This window comes from Protopterus annectens, chromosome 2.part1 (assembly GCF_019279795.1).
Source record: "Protopterus annectens isolate FY-2018-M chromosome 2.part1, PAN1.0, whole genome shotgun sequence".
NCBI classification, from domain to species: domain Eukaryota; kingdom Metazoa; phylum Chordata; order Ceratodontiformes; family Protopteridae; genus Protopterus; species Protopterus annectens.
This window is the reverse complement of record NC_056729.1, coordinates 1,509,794,616-1,509,817,008: the sequence shown is the minus strand read 5'-3', so window position 1 is coordinate 1,509,817,008 and position 22,393 is coordinate 1,509,794,616. Positions and strand designations below refer to the sequence as shown.

Below are 22,393 nucleotides of genomic sequence, written 5' to 3'. Positions count from 1 at the left end.
TTGTTGGTGTGCATGCATTTGGTCGGCCGGTGGACGGCTGACTGGAAAATGGTCAAATGCATGACTGCAAGTTCGCATAAATGTGAACACAAAGTAAGCGAAATGCAAAACGCCCCCCCCCCCCTTTGTGACCCATGGTAGCACTTGTTTAGGTGGTAGAGCGGTCAGAATTGTCAAATTCAGAATTTTTTACGACATTCTGACCATTCGACACTTGGAGATTTGACATTAAAATTTGGAAAAAAACGACGTTTGGCATTTGGTCACGTGACCAAATGCATGTATTCCGATTTGTTTTATTTACCTTGTGTTTTACTTGCATTCTGCTTTTAACTGCATATTAAAACCTGAAAAGAGACCGCAGCTCTGTCCCTTGTGAGTCAGGCAGAATTTCCCACCCTCCCACCCAGTTACTGTAATGTTGTTAAACACCACTGTCTGTCTAGTTGCCTTCCCCTTATGTTAATTTGACCATATATCTCATGTCCTCTCTGTTTTTACTGGCTTGTGTAAGTAAGCAAAAAAATGATCATTTTGTGAAATCACTCCCCTTCAACTATTTAAATTTATTGGCCATCCTACTGTATTCCATAGTACCAGAATACAAAACTGACCACCCCCTTTCAATCTATCTTGCTGTTTTAAAACTAGTGACTGTCCACTAAAACTTAACTTTTTAGACAGGTAAAATGTAAGTTACCTACTTTCACATCTAACTCCTTTCGTGCACACTGCAGAGTTCAGGATAAACCATTTTTTTCATATTACCTTTAAGCATCCATGTGACTAGCACTTCCTTTAAAATCTGCTGGAAAGCACTAGGAAGTCTTAAACTTATACAATCACTCAACTCTCCTTGTTAATAAGGAGAAATTAATTGCAGGTACTAAACAGCCTATAACTGCAAAGTACCTTGCTAAGGTAAGGGAAAACAGCTCTTGAACTTTACAAAAAAAAAGCACCAAACCAGGCATGTCCAAGGGTTAGCTTCTGGTGATTCCTCCTGTCCACCCGGTGAATCTGGGCATACTGGGGCAATGCAGCAATTGCCTCAGGTACACAGACAACCCTCTCCTCCTACCACCCAACACTACAACCTGTGAGAAATGCACTTACATAGCCAAAATGGAAGCAAAGCTCTCTCCACCCAAGATTGTGCTGGACAGTAAAGAGGAGAAGGTTAACACCCACACTACACCTCAAGCAACACATAGCCCTTCTAAACCCACACCACCAACACCCACACATAGCAACACTAAACCCACATATGTGGAGGCCCTTAACATTAACCTGCCAAGCAACAAGGACCTCGGAAGCTGAAACGCAAACAAACACCAATCACAACCAAAGTGTCACATAGCTCACAACACCAGTGTGCCATCCAACAACAGCCCCTAAGGCAAGACAACGTACCCAACACTTCAGTCATAGGTGACTCTATAGTCAGGCACACTGATGTCCCACTCACCAGGGAGAACAAGGAGAAAATTACAGTCAGCTGCCTGTCAGGCGTAAGGCTCTGCCACATAACGCATGTACTCAAGTCACTCCACAACAAGTACAAATATGACTCTGTCATTGTCCATGATTGAGTGAATGACTTGAGATGTACCTCCCTGGACTACATGAAAAGAGACATGGAAGAGCTCTTGGATCATGTCACCCAGGCAGGCATGAGCCTAGCCCTGAGTAGCATCCTGCTTTCGCCCAGAATAATACCACAGTATAAGGACAAAATGATTGACTTCAACAAATGGCTAAGTTTCTGGTGTCATTCAAAGGGGATCCAGTATCTGTATACCTGGGACTACATGATCGACAGACCACGATGCTTTGCCAGAGATGGCTGCACCTGTCACCCCTGGGATTCAGGTTACTGGCTAAGGCTCTTGCCACCCTTATAGTCCTTTTTTAGGCAAAGTTCAAATGACAAAACCACCACCATAACAGGTACAAGCATGCAAAATCTGAAGGTAACGCTACTAAATGCTAGAAGTCTAAACCTCAAAATGCACTCTCTTGAGGCACTCCTAAAAATGGAGAACATTGATATCTGTGCAGTAACTGAGACCTAGTTCAAGGCTCCAAACAGCACCCCTGCAATACCAGGCTACAACTCTTACCACACTTTTCTCCCACCAAACCAGGACCAAAACACTAAAGGTGGAGGAGTGACCATATTCACCAAGGATATTCACAACACCATGCTAGTTGCCCAACACAATGCGTCTGAAATTCTCCAGGTGCAACTAACACTAGTTAAAACTGCAATCCAATTGTAGCTTGCTACAGATCCCCCACCATGCCCCAAGATTCTCACTATACCTTTGCAAACATACTGGAAAATATTAAGATAAAACCAAACACCCTAATACTGGGTGATTTCAACTACCCTGTCATTAACTGGGAAAACTGCTCATGTACTAACACCTTTGCCCAATGGTTCTTGGAATTCATAAATTCCAATGGCCTGGATCGACTAATCCTTAGTCCCACCAGGGGTTCCAATATCCTAGATCTGGTCATTACCAACATGGGAAATTGATGGTCCACACCTACGGTCACCCCCTCGTTGGTCAGGTCTGACTATAAGCTAATCACCCTTAGCATCCACATCCCACCTCCACCTCCCAGTAAGGAAACCTCCAGAAAAAACATCTCCAAAGCCAACTTCCTGCTACTCAAGTCAGAAGTGACAAACTTCATAACACCCATGCAGATGGGAACTGAAAGTTCGACTGCTGAATCCTACACTAAGGCACTGTATGAGCACATCCACTCGTGCATGAATTGTGCCACCCCCAATAGAACCAAGATGCTCTCCTCCAAAAAAAGGAAACCAATCTGGTGGTTCCTTGCCATAAACAAACTTTGCAACAAAAGGAAGAAACTGTTGCAGAAAAGAGGAAAATCCCAGGATGCAAAAAACTACTCCCTTACCAGCCTCAGTAAGAAGCTGAGATCCCTCATAAAATCCTCCAAAGATGGTTATGAAAATAAAATTGCCAAAGATTCCAAAGACAACCACAAGGTATTCTATAGCTATGTCAAGAATCTAAATGGCAATGCTCAGATCTGCTCGGAGCTACAACAGAATGGCATTAAATATACTGATCCCAAGGATATTGCCAATATCTTGGCAGACTGATTCAGTGCAAACTTCACCCCCCTCGTACCCCCTAATGGGACCATCTCAATACCAAAAGATTGCCAAATTCCAGTAATAACAACCACACAGGTAAAAAACAACCTCTACAAGGCTAAGAATATAGCATCCATGGGACCAGACGACATCCCAGGCTATGTACTACATGAACTACAAAATGAACTGGCACCTCACCTAGGTGTCATGTTTAATCATAGACTCACCTCAGGCTTCGTGCCCACTGAGCTACAGTTATCCTACTCCCCAAGGGGGGATCCACTTTGGATCCCCGGAACTAGCGCCCCATCAGTCTGACGAGCCTGATCTGCAAGGCTATGGAACGTATTATCATGGAACTCATAAACAAACACATTGGCAACCTTCAAACACTGGACCTCACGCAGTTTGGGATCGTGAAGGGCCGATCTTGTCTCCTGAGCCTGACTGACTTCTTCGAATCAGTCTCCAGAGCCGTGGACAAGGGTAAGGTGGTCCACACAGCCTATCTGGACCTCACCAAGGCCTTCAACACCATCCCCCACTCTGGAATCACAGATAAACTTACTAAGCTGGGCATTAATCCCTTCACTAGATGGGTTGCTAACTGGCTTACTAACAGAACCCACACTGTAAAAGTAGCTTACTCCAAATCCAGCTCCAGACAAGTGACAAGTGGAGTACCTCAAGGTTCAGTCCTGGGACTGCTCTTGTTTGGCATCTACTTCTCTGAAGTACAGGCCAACACTAAGGGACTCTGGCTAACAAAGTTTGCAGATGACTGCAAACTGGGAGCCATTACTGAATCACCAAATGATGAGGATATTCTACAAAAGGGCCTTACAGAAACAGATGCTTGGTGCCAGAGCCAAGAAATGTATAGTTAGCCCATTTGGGAAAAAAACATGTACCTGTGAATTACCACATAGGTGGCAGTACAATAAACACCAAAAGTGTGATAAGAGACTTAGGGATACAGGTAGACAGTGGTCTCACCTTCGATAACCACATTGCCACAACAGTCAAGAAATCCTTCTATGTGGCAAAAAGGAGGTCATTGTCCCACTGTACTCATCCCTCATTAGACCCATTATAGAATACAATGCCCCATTTGGTATGTACCTCTCAAGGCATCTGCAACAGCTGGAAAGGCTGCAGAAATACCTCACTAAAAGAATCACAGGCCTAAAGCAGATGCCCTATGCTGACCATCTAAAAAATCTCCAGCTATACTCTGTCACCTACTCAGAGGTGATCTCTGCTTAACATACAAGGCCATGTCAAACCCAGAGCTGCTGGACATGCTACACTTAAAGAAATCCCAATCCCTCAGAGACACACGCTCCAGGGATCGAAACCTTGTCATCACAATGAACAAAACATGCTGGAGGGATAGGTGCCTGACCCAGAGACTCCCCAGACTATGGAACAGACTGCCCAAACATGTCAAGCAGAGCACCTCTTTGGCCCTCTTCAAAAGGAACCTTGATGATTGGATGGGAGATAAGAAATTCACCCCGGGGATCACATCAGTCACCCTGCTAGATAGGAGTCCAGGGAAGTAAATACTGTGGGAAGAAATGGCCAGTTAATTGTTATGGCTAGGCTTGTATAGGCCCTACGGCCAATAGCCTAGTACCAACCTATGAACCTGTGAACCTATAATGGAACTGGCTGGATAGGTAATGACTACAATTTTTCTGGCTTTGTTTGCACAGCATCTACCTGAATCAATTAACACAGCTAAGATTATAAACATATAGTGCCAGCATTTGTAAATGACTTCACTGTCTCGAATTTGGAGACGGGGAGCAATGGAGCATCTATTGCAGTCATGGGTACCACAGATAGACTCGGTGCTGAAATGGCACTCAGTACCTAAATGGGTGTGGCGGTAATTATTGGAGGCTCAGTCAAAAGTGGGGTCATAGTCATGGGTACCGAAGGCAAGCTCAGTGCTGTGGCACTCAGTACTGAAGAGGATACAGCAATTTGTTACTTGGGAATAAAAGGTGCCATAGACAATACTGGTGCTGAAACAGGCACCGAAGGCATAAAGACAGTTGACGGAACCAAGGTTGGTGTCGTAAAGACTGGCTTCAGCTCTGATGACACTTTAGGCATTTTTAGTTTAGGTGGCTTGTCCAAATCACCAGAAGATGAAGAAGATACAGAAAGTGGTCTTTTCTTTTCTTTCTTAGGAGGAGGAGAGCCCTCGGATGCAGAAAGAACCTCTGAAAAGGGCATCTTAAAGAGGCCCTTCAGAATTTGCTTGTTCTTTCGTTCATTCAGAGTATGGGCACTAAACCCTTTACAAATAGAACACAGAGGTTGCACTGAGAGATGGGGCACCCCCAAACAATACACACAGTCCTCATGAGCATCACTATTAGGCATTTTCCTACTACATTTCAGGCACTGCTTAAAGCCTGATGTACCTTTCCTTTCAGACATCTTCAACGCACATACACAATAAACAACCAAATATATATATATATATATATATATATATATATATATATATATATATATTATATATAGTTTTTTTGTTTATTTTTTAAAAAGAAGAAATACCAGCAATGGTATTTAAGAATTACCACAAGGGTAGGGAGAAAGGCCGTACCACCAATGGTATTAAGATTACTGAAAGGTAATTAAGAAAAGCAGCCAACAGGAAGGGTAAAGGCTAGAGACAAACAAAGATAAGCAAAAATCAGGAATTACAAGAAAACTACTATCAAACTATATAAAATGTCAAAACATGTTCGACTTAGCTGAGAGCTGGCTTGAACACGGCTTTATAGCTACACAGCAAATGAGATGTGAGGCAAATGGGAGAAGGGTATTATGGGTAAAAGCTTAGCTGGAGAGTTTTTGACTGGTGCGAGCTTGGTATATGGCCGACTCGGTTCCAAGGACAGAACCAACATCCCATCAGTGATGAATAAATGAAGATCAACAACATCACATCATATATTTACCTATCTTACAGGGAACTATGGCAGTGACGGACTTTGCTATGAGGGGAAGGAGAAGGAAAACTCCTGACTCATATAGGGTCCTCTACTGGATCAACTGTGATGGTTGGAATTTATCTTTTATATCTAATGTTGAGGACCCATCTTGATGGATCCTACTTCAGGGTGCATCCAACCATCAAGGTGGAAGTCACTGCAGCATCACCTAAGGCCAGAGTTCAGAAGACTAGTCCTAAGGAACTTACTTCTCAAATGTGGCCTCCCTGAGTTGGGGCTGAAAACATGATGATTGGTGATGGTGTACACTAAGGACCAAGTGACTGTGGCACAGAATGACTACAGTGCAGATATTCTTGAAGCAAGCACTAGAGATAACCACTGCTCTAATGGAGTGGAGTTTGATAACAGCATCTGATAAATAACTGACTGACTGGTGACAAAAGATGATTTAGTTAATAATCCACTTGGAAAATATTTCCATGACAACTTCCAGCCCTTTTTCTGCCTTTAACAAAGGTGTCAAAGAGCAGGTACACCTTCTAAAGCATATTTACTCTCTTCAAGTAACATCCCCGCTCTTAATATTTACCCTAGATATAAAAGACCCACTATCTCAGGTTTCCACAAGCAAGACAAATACCAGGAGACTGAAGGACTAATTCAGGAAAAACCTTGAGGTCATATATGGGAGAAGGACTTGATTCAGTCTGAGGGACATCATATGCTTGTGAAACACCAAATAAGGTTGCCTGTACAAAATGGCATGAAGCTCTGAGATGCTAACTGTAATCATTTGTCTTCAGCAATCCACATAGAAAAAACATATGCATAATTCATAACTAAACCTGGACACCTGAATGAAACCTTTTTACTTTATAGACAAAGGATAACTTAAATCATCTCCCTACCACAGTCACCAGTATATACCTTTATCTTTATACAGCTGTACGTATGTGAAATCTTACTTCATGTTTGTGTTTGTGTGTGTGTGTGTGTGTGTGTGTGTGTGTGTGTGTGTGTGTGTGTGTGTGTGTGTGTGTGTGTGTGTGTGTGCATGTGTTTGCGTGTGTGTGTGTGTGTGTGTGTACATCAGAATATCAGTTGGGTATTTTTTGGTAAGTCATTTTTTTATTTTTTTCTGTAGGTAAATATCCCTTAAACAAATATAACCTGCAATATAACAGCGATAATCCTCCTTTTATGTTTTAGCATGAGCTTACTATCAACTGAGTCATCCAAGTCGACATGAAAACATGTACCTTCATCTGAGTGACAGGCTGAAGCTGGGAGTTGGGGAATGAGGCATTTAAAATGCATTAGCAAAAGACAGCTCAAAGTGGAAAATAGCCAGTGAAGGCTTAAGATCAATTAACTTAATGCTGTGCTCCTCGTATGGGTACACCTCTCCCAATTATTGTAAATGAAGGCATTACGTCATGTAACAGCCTGAGCTCTGTCAGGATTTGTTTGTTATTCAGAAAGGATTCATAAAGTCTAGTGAAATAAAAAGCATCATATAATCCAACTTATTATCTGAATGTGTATGGAGAAATTAGCCAAGACACATTTCTATCAATTAAAACTACAACAATTTCTGGGGGGAAAAACATAATGGGCCAGATTCAATAACACCTATACTAAGTGTACATGATCTGTATTCAAGAACATCCCTACCACATTTTGTTGTGCTTTCTAGTCACTCAGAAAGATTATACTAAGTGTAAGTGTAGTCTACACTTTATGGTAACCTTTATGAATCTCCCTCCATATTTAAAGCTGCAAGAAAATTAGTAGAAAACTAAAATTAGGAGGAAGAAGGTGTAAGTTATGCTTTTGCTGATTGTTCACTCAGAACGGTGTACACTTAGTGCAGGAGTTAATGAATCCCACAGATAAGTGATCTCTTATCTTAATTAAGTAAATTAATTTGTTGCCAGTGTAGTACGAATAAAAATGTCCATATGTTCCCAGTGGTTGCCACACTACACACATTATATTGAGGCAGTGAGAAAGTGTCCAGCACATTAACTGCTCATTACATGGTTGCCTCTGTATCTCAAAGTCAAACCTTTTCATCTTTATACGAAATGCCTCTCCATTGCCAAGTGACATGCAAACAAGTATGACAACCTTTTATGTATACATTCCATTTAAGCTGTAAATGTCCTGTAAAAATTCACTACATCTCAATTATTGAAGCATGCCTTAAGCATCCATATTTTCAGAATGAATTCTTATCTTAACTTATTGTTATCCCTCTAAGAACCAAAAACAAAGCAAAACTGTATATTTGTTTTGTAACAGTAACTTTAGAAATTAGACTCAGTTTAGTACAGCATCTGTATGCAAAAGCAGGAAGCCAGAACACTTTAAATTCTGAGAATGCTATAAAGCCTCAATGTTATAACAACTGTCTGTACGAAAAATGACAATTCATTGTTATGGGGTGCATTGTTTTAATTTTAGATGACGCTTGTGTGGATAGATTTTATTGAGTTAAGCTGCATGAATAACATTCTCATGAATTACAATCAGAACTGCCTGGCATGGGTGATTCTTATTACAAGATATGTTTGCTTCTGATACAGACAATAGGCAAGAGGTGGGTGGGGATATATGGGAGAAAACTTGCAAAGGAACCAAGGTACTGGAAGATGCTAAGAACCTATTTGGGCTGCAGGTTACAGATTGCCTTCCATATCAAGGACTGATATCAGAGTACAGGCAAAGAGATAGAAATAGGGGGGTCCTAAATGAAAGACCAGCACTGGTAGAGTTCTTAGTAGACTCTAGAACAGAAGATACCATTAAGAAAAGAATAATTAGTAGAGCATACAAAATATTGCATAATAACTATAAGAATCAATCAGAAGAGGTTAGGAAGAACTGGGAAGGGAGATTGGATAAGCAATTCACAAAGAAACAATGAGGGATATAAGTATGTCTCCCAATTATGGAACATAATCTAGAAGATTTAGAATAATTGCCTGGAAGTGTTTACATAGATATTTTGTACCTCAAACAGGTTGTGACTCCCCTGCACTGGCCCAGTAATCAAGGAGCCTCAATCCTCACCACTAACACCAGTGAGGGATGTGCACATTGGGAGGATGTGAAGTACATGCACAGTAAAGTACAATTTCCCTTAAGAGCACACAAAGATCACAGTGAATCTGGGGCTGGTTTCTCCTACTTTCTCCAGATCCACAATAAGACTCCCCACTGGCACAGCTATAGGGTTAAGATCACAGCCAAGTGCTCAAGCCAAAACCACCAGTACCCTCTCTGTCCCAACAGTGCTTCGTGTTCCTGTCCAGGTAGCTGACACACACACAGACAGACAGACACACACACACACACACATATATACACACACACACACACACACACACACACACACACACACACACACACACACACACACACACACACACACACACACACAAATGCACACAAACACACACACTGAGATTTGATTTATATACAAACACACAGACACTCCTGAGGCTGGCACAGGCTTACTAGCTATGCCCCTCCTGCCCAGACTATAAGGTAGTAATCACTGCCACCAACCACTACTTATCAGCTACCATAAGGCCCTTACAAAGGGTGAACAATTCTACTGTGCAATGTTACTTTTATCCAAATGGTAAGTGTGACCAAAATTTTAAGGGTATTTCAGAGTGGCCTGTACAGTACCACCAAATACATATGCAAGTACCCTAAGAGCTTAAATATCTCTATACAAAACCAGCCACAATTAAAAAGTTTAAATATATTTAATAATAAATAATAAAAGCATAAGTCAATACTCATTAACTCAACACAGTGACAATAGAGTTCAAAAATCACAGGAAATATTTTAAAACAGCATTGCAGGACAGTCTCACATAAATACAGAAAACATTTTACCTAATCTTGCTGTATTCGTATCTTTATCTAAGAGATACTATGCCCTAAATGTCTTACTTACAGAGCCAAGCAAATACAGATGAAAAGCGCTGAAGAGATATTTACAGGTTCAGAACAAAATACAAAAAGCACAGACTTTATCTCTGAGTTAGTTCTTAAATTAATAACACATTACTGCTAGATGACATCACTATTTGACACCTGCATCTAGTTCCCAGTCTAAACAGATACCAACAGAATTTAACATGTCTCTATGAAAAATACTTATCGCTTAGAAGTTGGCACTTCTCTCTTAGAAGCTTGCCTGAAACTAGAAGTCGTCAAACAATTACCTTGGAAACCTGTAATTACCTCTGTTTCCAGAGAATAGGAAAGCCTACAACTCTAGACATTGTGTCTGCTTTGAGCTGAAACAGAGATAACAGAGTCATAAACTATTACACTTATTTTCTTAGAGTTTGCAAGTTAGCTCTGTATATTCCATCCTTTACCATCAACACATACATTTGCATAGGCATATAGTTTATACACATTTCTGCTTTTTTCCAGCAGGGTGCACTGTGGTTACAATCTTGAAATTCAGTACAGAACATACAGTTTTCTTACATTTCTAAGGCAAGCATACAAATCATATTACTATCCACAAATGATATAGAATTATTCACAAAATTTTATCTAGCTGGGCTGGCAGTCTTCACACAGGCTACAAAGAATCTTTCCTCAGGTAGACAGCAAATGTTGGAGATGTGATGGGGAAGAAAGAAGTAACTGGGAGCATATTTTCTTGGAGTGTAATGAGTTGGCTGACTTTAAAAATTCCCTGGAGATTGCTCTGTTGGAGATGCTGGGTTAGCAAATTTGAGTGACTAAGGAAATTATTTTTTGAGCTATGATATAGAGTTGGAATTGCTTACACATGGTAAGGCCTTGCTGAGTCAAATTATGATGGTTGCCAAAAAAGAAATAACTACAAAATGGAAATCAAAGTCTAAACCAACTTTACTAGAAGTAACAAAGATAGTAGCAGAGATATAACAACTGGAACTGGGATCTGTAGATCAGTGTGTGTGATATACCTTTAAGAAGCTTTCCATTGAGCTAGCAGGAGCATATATGTAATGAGCACTTGCAAGCAAGAGTGCCATTTTGAGTGAGTAGCCAGAGTTAGAGCATGCAAGTATGTAGTCAGTTAGTTTGTTTAAGTTTAATGTTCCTGTCATTCATCCTTATGTAATTATATACAATAAACTACTTAATCACCCAAGCCTCAACATCTTCTTAATGGACATAAGAAGAGGGACATGGTGTCAGAATGGGATGCAGAGACACAGCCATGAGGCAACCAGTTAAAGTTGGAGGAATATATAAGAGTGGATCATCCCAACTGCTCAAACAAGTCGCAAAACAGGTCAGAAACAAATTACAGGTACTAAAACTTGCTTAAATTATTTATTTTGCTATAAATATAAAACAAAGCATTCAAAACATTCAAAACGAATCTCTTATTAAACAAAATTTCTGAAACTTCTACACATTGATAAAAATTTTCAAAATAATTAATGAAAATCTTTGAAACAATATCCAAATTGCATAAAATGTACAAAAAAGGGAAAACAGTATTTTTTTGCTATGTGCTACTTTTTTATATTAACTAAAGCTGTTTAAAGAGTCCAAAGTCTGCAAAGTGTTTGCAAGTGCATGCAGTATTACAGTGCAGTTATTTCGCAAAGTTATTTAAAAAAAATATTTCACAAAATACAGTTATTTCAAGGCATATTTCACAGAGTACAGTATTTCAAAGAGCTTATTGTGCACTTGAATATTATTACAAGTACCTGGTGTGTGTGAATGTTCGTACATAATTACAAAGGCCATTTTACACTGTGTTTTACTATAATCTGTGGGCATGGCAGAAGGATTTTGCAGACTCGTACCTCTTGTGTTTGATAACAATACTGCAGAAAATTGGAGAGTGTTTGAGCAGGAATAAGATATTTCCATACAGGCTGCTTTTTCTGACAAAGACGTAGAAAAGCATTTATTTTGCTTAATTTAACTGGTTCAGAGGCCAGTGAAGGGAGCGTTCATTTGTGTATGCACCTGCTCTGTTTGCAGGGGAGGGTTAAGACTGCTACACAGTGGTACCGGCTGAAACAAGGGAAGACCCTGAGTGCTTAAAATATAAATTCTGTGAAATGTGTAACCCCCAAATGAATGTTACAATGTAAAGGCACTTATTTTACACAAGGGATCAAAAGCCTGGTGAAACTTTTGCAGCATATATAACTGATGAGAAATAAGGCTAAAATGTGCAGATTTGGTGATTTGAGAGATGAGTTGATAAAATACAGGCTTGGCTGGTATTAATAATGACACAATGAGAAAGATTTTGCTTTGAGACAGTAATTTAACTTTGAATAAGGCCACTAAGATTTGTCAGATATATGAGCTTACAGAAAAGCACACAAGTATGCTTACAAATGAGAACAGATGCGGAAGGCACAATGACAAAGCTCATGTAGATAGTATGCAGCACGTGGTTTAAAGAACCAGGCCCAAGTACATGATAGCTACTGCAGGTCCTGTAACAGTCCCTGGGAAACTCAAGAGTCTTTCCAGAAAATTCCAGAGCATGCGCAGTGAAGCATAAGGGTGACTCAGCAAAACCCATAGCAAACCTCGTAGTCAACTGTCATAATTGTGGTGGTAATCATGAACCCAAAAGAGAAAAGTGCGTAGCTTTTGATCAGTAGTGTAATTCTTGCAGTAAGTGAAATAATTTCAAAAGGTTTTGTAAATCAAAATAAGGCACATTCTTTTATTAAAAGAGGGCATTCCAAGAGGCAAGTTGATCAATTAGAAAACTGTGACCCTACTTTTTATGTTGATGGTGTGTCTGTGCTTGGTGAAACAGTCAATGCAGTAGATTTGCGTGCAAAAAATTAAATCTTTTGTACTGTTTGGATTAATGGGATTCTGTAGAGCTCAAAGTAGATACTGGCTCAAAGTGCAATGTTATGTCAGCAGAAATGTTTCCTAGAGTAAGACCTAGAGAACATCTTGATTTGACAGTGTGGGAAGCTTGTTGCTAGATTTTATTGAGTTAAGCTGCATGAATGACATTCTCATGAACTACAATCAGAACTGCCTGGCATGGATGATTCTTATCACAAGATATGTTTGCTTCTGATACAGACAATAGGCAAGAGGAGAGTGGGGATATATGGGAAAAAACATGCAAAGGAACCTAGGTACTGGAAGATGTTAAGAACCTATTTGGACTGCAGGTTAGAGATTGCCTTCCATATCAAGGATTGATATCAGGCTACAGGCAAAGAGAAAGAAATAGGGGGGTCCTAAATGAAATACCAGCACTGGTAGAGTTTTTAGTAGAATCTAGCATAGAAGGTGCCATTAAGAAAGGAATAATTAGTGTAGCATATAAAATATTACATGATAACTATAAGAATCAGAGGAGGTCATAAGTGACATTAGATAAGCAATTCACAAAGAAACAATGTGGAGATATATGTATGCACTTGCTTTTACTCCTTTTTAATTTAATTACATTTTTTCAAACTGTGTGTGGACTAATATTGCTGCATATTCAAGTGTGCCAGCTTGCACTGCATGAGAATTGTATTTACTACTGCTTTTGCTACTTTTCTGAAAAAAAAAAAATCATCTGCTTTTACTGTACTTGTGTTTCTACCTACTTTATTTTGCTTTCGCGTCATCTTAATAGTACTCAATTGTATTTATTACTGCTTGGTGTAACTCATTCTAAGCCTTTTAGTTTCAACACTTGGGCTTCAGACCAGTTGTTTTACATTGAGAGGGTTTGTGGTCTGCACTGTAGTGGCAGAACAGGTAGCTTACATCCTTCTAAGTTGGGAACTGCTGATTGAGGGCTCAGTGTCTGTTATTCTAAAAGTGTATTAATTCTGGTTTAAGCACTTGGGCTTTCAGGACAGTTATTTTACATTAAGAGGGTTCGTGGTCTGCACTCTTGTGGGAGGAGAGGCTGGACTCTGCCCTTCTGAGCTGGGAATTTCTGGTTAAAGGCTTATAGTGCATGCATATATGAACTGCTTCTTACTGAAATTGGTACACCTTGTTTGCTGTAGCATAGACTAGATCCAGGCCTGATGAATCTAGCTTTGTTTGTATAACTTGAGCACTAATCCAAGCATTCTTTAAAGTATTCAACTGTATTTATTACTACTTGGTAGTAACTTGATTAAAGTGTAGCTATCATTCTAAGTCTTTTGGATTAAGCACTTGGGCTTCAGACCAGTTGTTTTACATTAGGAAGGTTTGTGGCATGCACTGTGGTGGCAGGACAGGTAGCTTTCATCCTTCTAAGTTGGGAACTGCTGATTGAGAGTTCAGTGTCTGTTATTCCTAAAGTGTATTAGTTCTGGTTTATGCACTTGGGCTTCAGGCCAGTTATTTTACATTAAGAAGGTTCGTGGTCTGCACTCTTGTGGGAGGACAGGCTGGACTCTGCCCTTCTGAGCTGGGAATTTCTGGTTAAAGGTTTATAGTGCCTGCATATTTGAAATGTTTCTTACTGAAATTGGTACACCTTGTTTGCTGTAGCATAGACTAGATCAAGGCCTGCTGAATCTAGCTTTGTTTGTATGCTTGTTGTTTGTTTGCTTGTTTTTTCCCTGGAACGCTAATTCCACCTAAAACGTGGCTTCTCAGCACTTCTGTGGATCCCTAGTGATATCTGCATTGCTTACTGTACTTACTTCCTTGTTTCACTTGAAAGAAAGTTACTGTTTGTAGTTTTTGCATTTAAGTTACCTGTAACACATTGCACTTAAGTTACCTGGCACTTGCTCACTAAAGCAATTATATAAGTCAGCACTAAAAATTAAAAGCACTACACCCTCACTCCCCATTGGCCCTTGTTTTCAATTATAAAGGAATTCCCAATATTATTCTAGCATGTCCAAAGGTCAGTTGTCAATCTCCTCTCCGGTCCAGCTGGTGAACCTGGGAATCTTGAGGCAATGTTACAACTGCCTCATGTACACAGACAACCCTCTCCTCCTCCCAACAAATTCCATCACATGTGAGAGATGCAACCATATAGCCAAACTGGAGGCTAAGCTCTCTCAAATCAGTACTGGCATAACCAGTCAGGAGGAGAAGGAAACCACACTCACTACAATTCCATTCTCACATAGACCTACCACGACAGCAAACCAAACACATAATCACACAAAAACATACTCGGAGGCTCTAAATAAAGATCTGCCTAAGCAGCAGAGACCTCCAAAGCAGACACCCAGGCAACCGCTACCCCAAAACAAAACACGTGCAACACATATCTCACAAAGCCAGTGTGCCGAACAGTCACAGCCCTTAAGGCTAAACAACACACCTGATACACTTGTAATAGGTGACTCTATTGTCAGGCACACTGACGTCCCGCTCACCAGGCTGAACAAGGAGAAGGTCATGGTGAGCAGCCTGTCGGGCGCTAGGATCCGCCACATAACACAAGCACTCAGGTCACTCCAAGGCAAGTACAAATATGACTCAGTCATTGTCCATGCTGGTGTGAATGACCTGAGACGTACCTCCCTGGACTACATGAAAAGAGACATAGAAGAGCTCTCTGAGCATGTAGCCCAGGTGGTATGACCATGACCTTGAGTAGCATCTTACCCTCACCAAAAATGATGCCACAATATGAAGACAAGATGATCAATTTCAACAACTGGCTTAAGTACTGGTGTCATTCAAAGGGGATCCAATGCCTGTCAGCCTGGGATGATATGCTCGACAAGCCACGATGCTTCGCTAGGGACGGCTTGCACCTGTCACCCCTGGGCTTTCGGATATTGGCAAAGGCTCTTGCTACCCCCATAGTGCCTTTTTTAGGCAAAGCTCAAAAGACAAACCCACCTCCATAGGTATCACAAGGGATAAGAAACTAAGAGTAATGCTACTCAACGCCAGAAGTCTAAACCTCAAGATGCATGCACTCGAGACTCTCCTTAGCATGGAGAACATCGATATCTGTGCAGTAACAGAAACCTGGTTCAGGGCTCCCGAAAGCACCCCAGCACTACCAGGTTATACCTCATACCATGCTTTTCGGCCCCCAAACTTGGACTGAACCACAAAAGGAGGGGGGAGTATCGATATTCATCAAAGATACCCACACCTCCAGGTTGTTGGCAAAGCACGAAGCATCAGAGACTATCCATGTGCAACTAACAGTGGGTAAAACTGCCTTCCAGTTTATAGCCTGCTACAGACCACCCTCCCAAACCCAGGAACCCCACTCGGCCTTCCTGAGAACACTGGAAAATATGAAGGTCTCTCCAAACACCATTATATTGGGCAACTTCAACTACCCAAACATAGACTGGGAGCATTACTCTAGCTCCAACACCCTAGCCCAAAGTTTCCTAGAATTCATAAACTCAAATGCTATGGAACAACTTGTTACCACTCCCACAAGAGAGGAAAACATACTGGACCTGATCATCACCAACATGGGGACTCTATGCTCCAGACCAGAAGTGTATCCCTCACTGGTAAGATCAGACCATAAACTGATCTCACTGGATATTTACATCCCGACCCCACCCCCTGCCCAGAAAACCACAGTGAAAAACTTCTCTAAAGCAAATTTCACACTCCTCAAAACCGAGGTGGAATCCTTCAAAGCCCCACGGGCCTGTGGAAAATACGGCCCAGACCGCAGAATCCTTTATAAATGCATTCTATGAACACCTTCAGGAATGCATGGATCATGCAATCCCAAATAAAACCAAGACCCAATCCTCCAAAGGCAGACGTCCTGTCTGGTGGACCCCAGCCATAAACAAACTATACAATAGAAGGAGGAAGCTACTACATGATAGAGCAAAATCCCAAAAAGGGAAGCCATCTCTGATCAGTATTAGCAAAAAACTAAGGGCACTCATAAAATCGTCTAGGGCCAGCTTCGAGAAAAAACTGCACAGGACACTAAGGATAATCACAAGGCTTTCTTTAGTTATGTTAGGAACCTGGGTGGGAATTCCCAGATATGCTCAGAATTAGTCCAAAATGATAAAAAATACACCGAACCCACAGACATTGCCAGCATCCTAGCTGACAGGTTCAGCGCAAACCCCCCCCCCCCACCAAAAGGGCAAATATCTATCCCAGCAGAGTGCTGCCCCCCTGACATCTCAGATGCTCAGGTAAGAGCCGCCCTCTCCAAAGCAAAAAACACAGCATCAGTGGGACCAGACGGTGTCCCAGGCTGCATCCTACATGAACTCCAAGAAGAGCTAAACCCAAACATAAAACTACTGTTCAATCTCAGCCTTACTACAGGATATGTACCCAAAGAGTGGCGTACAGCAACAGTGGTCCCTCTCCACAAAGGTGGTGCCTCAACGGACCCTGGAAACTATCACCCCATAAGCCTGACTAGCTTGGTTTGCAAAGCTATGGAAAGGATCATCATGGACCTCATAAATAAAGATTTTGGGACGTACAGACACTGGATCCTACCCAGTTCGGCTTTGTTAAGGGCAGATCCTGCCTCTTAAACCTGGTCGACTTCTTTGAAACAGTCACCAAGGCCATTGACGAAGGGAAGGTGGTCCACACAGCCTACCTGAACCTCGCAAAAGCCTTTGATATTATACCCCACTCGGGCATTATAGATAAGCTCACCAGCTTAAATATAAACCCCTATGTCACTAGATGGGTTGCAAACTGGCTCAAGGACAGAACCCACATGGTTAGAATTGCTGGATCCATGTCAGACTCCAAACTAGTTACAAGTGGCGTCCCACAAGGCTCAGTCCTGGGACCTCTCTTGTTCGGTATATATTTCTCGGAGGTACAGGCCCACACAGAAGGACTGTGGCTGACCAAGTTCGCAGATGACTGCAAACTGGGCACCATAATCGACTCTCCAGCCAACACAAGCATCCTCCAAAAGGGCCTCATGGAAACAGACAACTGGTGCCAGAGCCATGGCCTCAAGCTAAACGCCAAAAAGTGTATAGTCATCCCCTTTGGCAAAAACAAAGTGCCCACAAATTACCACATAGGTGGTAATCCATAAAGTACAGAAGAAGTAATTAGGGACCTGGGGACCCAAGTTGATAGCAATCTCTCATTTGACAACCACGTGGCCAAAGTGGTTAGAAAAACATTTTATATAGCCCACCTAATCATGAAGGGATTCACATCTAGATTAGGGGAGGTCATTGTGCCTCTTTACTCATCCCTCATCAGGCCCATAATCGAGTACAATGCCCCTTTTGGGATGTACCTTACCAAACACCTGCAGCAACTGGAAAGACCCCAAAAGTACCTCACCAAGAGGATCAAAGGGCTCAAACAGATGCCATATGCTGCCCGGTTAAAGAAACTCCAGCTCTACTCAGTGGCATACAGCCTGCTCAGAGGCGACCTGTGCCTGACGTATAAAGCCATGTCCAACCCAGAATCAAGGGACATTCTGTACCTCAAAAAATCCAAATCCCATCGAGCTACACGCTCGAGAGACTTGAACCTCAGCACTGAAATAAATAGGACATGCTGGAGGGACAGATTCATAACTCAGAGGCTCCCTTCACTCTGGAATAAAATCCCAGTCCAGGTTAGGCAGAGTCCCTCATTGACTCTCTTCAAGAGGAATCTTGATGAGTGGATGGGAGATCGTAGGTTTACCCCGGGTATCACTTCTGTGTCACTGTTAGACAGAGGCACAGTATACTAACCTCGAAAAATGGCATAGCAAAATTAATTTAAAATGGGTGGCGAAAGCCAAACATACTCTGGCTAGGCTTATAAATGCCCTAGGGCAGATAGCCTAGTATGAACCTATGAACCTATGTCTCCCAAATACAGCACAGTGGTGGAGTGGTAGCATTGTTGCCTCACAGCAAGAGGTTCTCTGGTTCAATTCTCAACTGTAGTGCCTTCTATGCGGAGCCTGCATGTCCCCCCTGCGATCGTGTGGGTTTTCTCCGGGTACTCCGGTTTCCTCCCATGTTACACAGACGTGCGTCTGGAGCATTTCTCCCCTGGCCTCTGCTGAAAATAGGCTTCGCTCTAAGTCAGGATTTCCTGGTAAACAAATGTTAACAAATGTTAAATAAAAATAAAATATGCAAAAAAATCTAGAAGATTTTGTATCTTTGCCAGGACTTCAAAGAATTTTTCCTCAGACAGACAGCAAATGTTGAAGGTGGGATAGGGCAGAAAGAGGTAATTGGGAACATATTTTCTGCAAGTGTAATGAGTTGGTAGACTTTAAAGATTCCCTGCAGACTGCTCTGTCGGAGATGCTGAGTGAGCAAGTTGGAGTGACTAGGGAAATTATGATATTGCTTAGACATACTAAGGCCTTGCTGAATCTAATTATGATGGATGCCGAAAAAGTAATTACTAGAAAATGGAAATCAAAGTGTAACCCAGCTTTACTAGAATTAGTGAATATAGTAACAGAGTTAAAACAACTGGAACTGGGATCTTTAGAAAAGGGTAGGAGCAAATTACATGGGGAAAAAATGGGAACTGTGGGGTCAATACATGCAGAGGAGGATTGAGGTTTAAAAGAAGGCAGGATTTGAATGAGTTATGTAATGGTTAACTAACAATGACTGGATATATTAAAAGTTATGTGTAATATTTGCAGCTACAACTGTGTCAGCACAGTTTGTATAATGCTTGCAACTGAGATTGTGTCGCTATGGTTTATTGTCATTTTTATAAATGTAACATGGCCTATGTCATACAGGATAATTTAATAAAGATGTTTCTTGTTTAAAAAAAATATTTGCATTTTCAAAAATGTTGCCATTTTTTTTGCATTTTGTACCCCATACTTAGCACATGCTGTCATACATCTTAAAACAACTAGTGCTAGTGCAACGATAAAACTCAGCATAATGCTAAATATTCTCATTTTGGAATTAAACCTTTTTTATCACGAAACAGAACAGAAGCTTAACTTACCCAGTTCACATGCAAGTCCAGTCCATCCTTCAGGGCATGTGCAGTAGCCTGTTACATGATCGCATATCCCACCATTTCTACAGAGACAGGGCTGAACACAATGTTTCCCAAATAAACCAATTGGACATGCTACAAATCAAAATAAAATAAAATAAAATAAACAAAGTTAATTCTAAAGAAAAGTTGATAATCCCATCTCTCCTGAAAAATGACAATGTTATGTTAATACAGCAAGTGCTAATTTTGTTGATGTGGTATTGACACTGTAGCATGCAGTATTCACTAAAACACTTTATTTAATGGTTTGCAGTAGGCAGTAAGTATAGACAAAGCTACTTCACAGATTAACAAGCACAGATCACAGGCTTCCTTATGGAACACTACCTCTCACAAAGAGCAAGCTACTCTACAGAGTGATAGGCACAGCTCTCAGCCTTCCTTGTGGAACACTACCTCTCCCAATGTGGAATCTACTCTACAGAGTGATAGTCAGAGCTCTCAGCCTTCCTCTTGGAATACTACCTCTCACAATGTGGAATCTACTCTACAGAGTCACAGGCACAGCTCTCAGCCTTCCTCGTGGAGCACAACCTCTCACAATGTGAAATCTACTCTACAGAGCAATAGGCAGAGCTCTCAGCCTTCCTCTTGGAACACTACCTCTCATAATGTGGAATCTACTCTACACAGTCACAGACATGTGTCATCCTTCTTCGTGGAGCACTACCTCTCACAACATGGAATCTACTCTACAGAGTGGTAGGCAGAGCTCTCAGCCTTCCTCTTGGAACACTACCTCTCACAATGTGGAATCTACTCTACAGAGTCACAGGCACAGCTCTCAGCCTTCCTCATGGAGCACTACCTCTCACGATGTGGAATTTACTCTACAGAGCAATAGGCAGAGCTCTCAGCCTTCCTCTTGGAACACTACCTCTCACAATGTGGAATCTACCCTACAGAGTCACAGACACAGCTCTCAGCCTCCCATGTGGAACATTACCTCTCACAATGTGGAATCTACTCTACAGAGTCACAGACACAGCTCTTAGCCTTCCTTGTGAAACACTACCTCTCACAATGTGGAATCTACTCTACAGAATGATAGGAAGAGCTCTCAGCCTTCCTCTTGGAACTCTACCTCTCACAACGTGGAATCTACTCTACAGAGTCACAGGCACAGCTCTCACCCTTCCTCATGGAGCATTACCTCTCACAATGTGGAATCTACTCTACAGAGTGATAGGCAGAGCTCTCAGCCTTCCTTGTGGAACACTACCTCTCACAATGTGGAATCTACTCTACACAGTCACAGACAAAGCTCTCAGCCTTCCTTGTGGAACACTACCTCTCACAATGTGGAATCTACTCTACAGAATGATAGGAAGAGCTCTCAGCCTTCCTCTTGGAACACCACCTCTCACAATGTGGACTCTTCTCTACAGAGTCACAGGTACAGCTCTCAGCCTTCCTCGTGGAGCACTACCTCTCACAATGTAGAATCTACTCTACAGAGCAATAGGCACAGCTCTCAGACTTCCTCTTGGAACAATACCTCTCACAATGTGGAATCTACTCTACAGAGTCACAGACACAGCTCTCAGCCTTCCTTGTGGAACACTACCTCTCACAATGTGGAATCTACTCTACAGAGTCACAGACAAAGCTCTCAGCCTTCCTTGTGGAACACTACCTCTCACAATGTGGAATCTACTCTACAGAGTGATAGGCAGAGCTCTCAGCATTCCTCTTGGAACACTACCTCTCACAATGTGGAATCTACTCTACAAAGTCACAGGCACAGGTCTCAGCCTTCCTCGTGGAGCACTACCTCTCACAATGTGGAATCTACCTTACGGAGTCACAGAAACAGCTCTCAGCCTTCAACGTGGAACACTACCTCTCACAATGTGGAATCTACTCCACAGAGAAATAGGCCCAGCTCTCAGTCTTCCTTGTGGAACACTACCTCTCGCAATGTGGAACCTACTCTACAGAGTAATAGGAATAGGAATAGCTTTCAGCCTTTCTAGTGGAATGCTACCTCTCACAATGCGGAACACATGGAGAAAATGTGAAATGCTTACTAAAGTCCTACTAATGATTTCAACTGACAAACTCACAACATGGTTAACAACTGTACTGTTTCTTCGACTGTGTCATGAAATATCTAACACTAAAAATATTGAGTCTAAAATGATGGGAAAAAAGACTGTGTACAAAACAGTGCACTACCATTAAGAGAGAAATACAAAATATTGAATACTTCTCTCCCACTAAAAGGTCCTATATAAGTAAACTCCAGTTACAAAACTAGGATTAAGTATCATCTTGGTAGTGGTACTGTTAGTAACATAATGTAAGGATT

At 41.5% G+C, this 22,393-nt stretch overlaps 1 protein-coding gene across 1 annotated transcript in view; it reads right to left on the bottom strand.

The window, feature by feature from the left end:
• MEGF6 (multiple EGF like domains 6) overlaps positions 1 to 22,393 on the bottom strand; it is a 2,184,612-nt gene that overhangs the window by 517,194 nt on the left and 1,645,025 nt on the right. Inside the window, exon 22 of the mRNA XM_044062967.1 lies at positions 20,026 to 20,154. Coding sequence (XP_043918902.1) covers positions 20,026 to 20,154 — 129 coding nt within the window. The remainder of the gene's footprint in view (positions 1 to 20,025; positions 20,155 to 22,393) is intronic.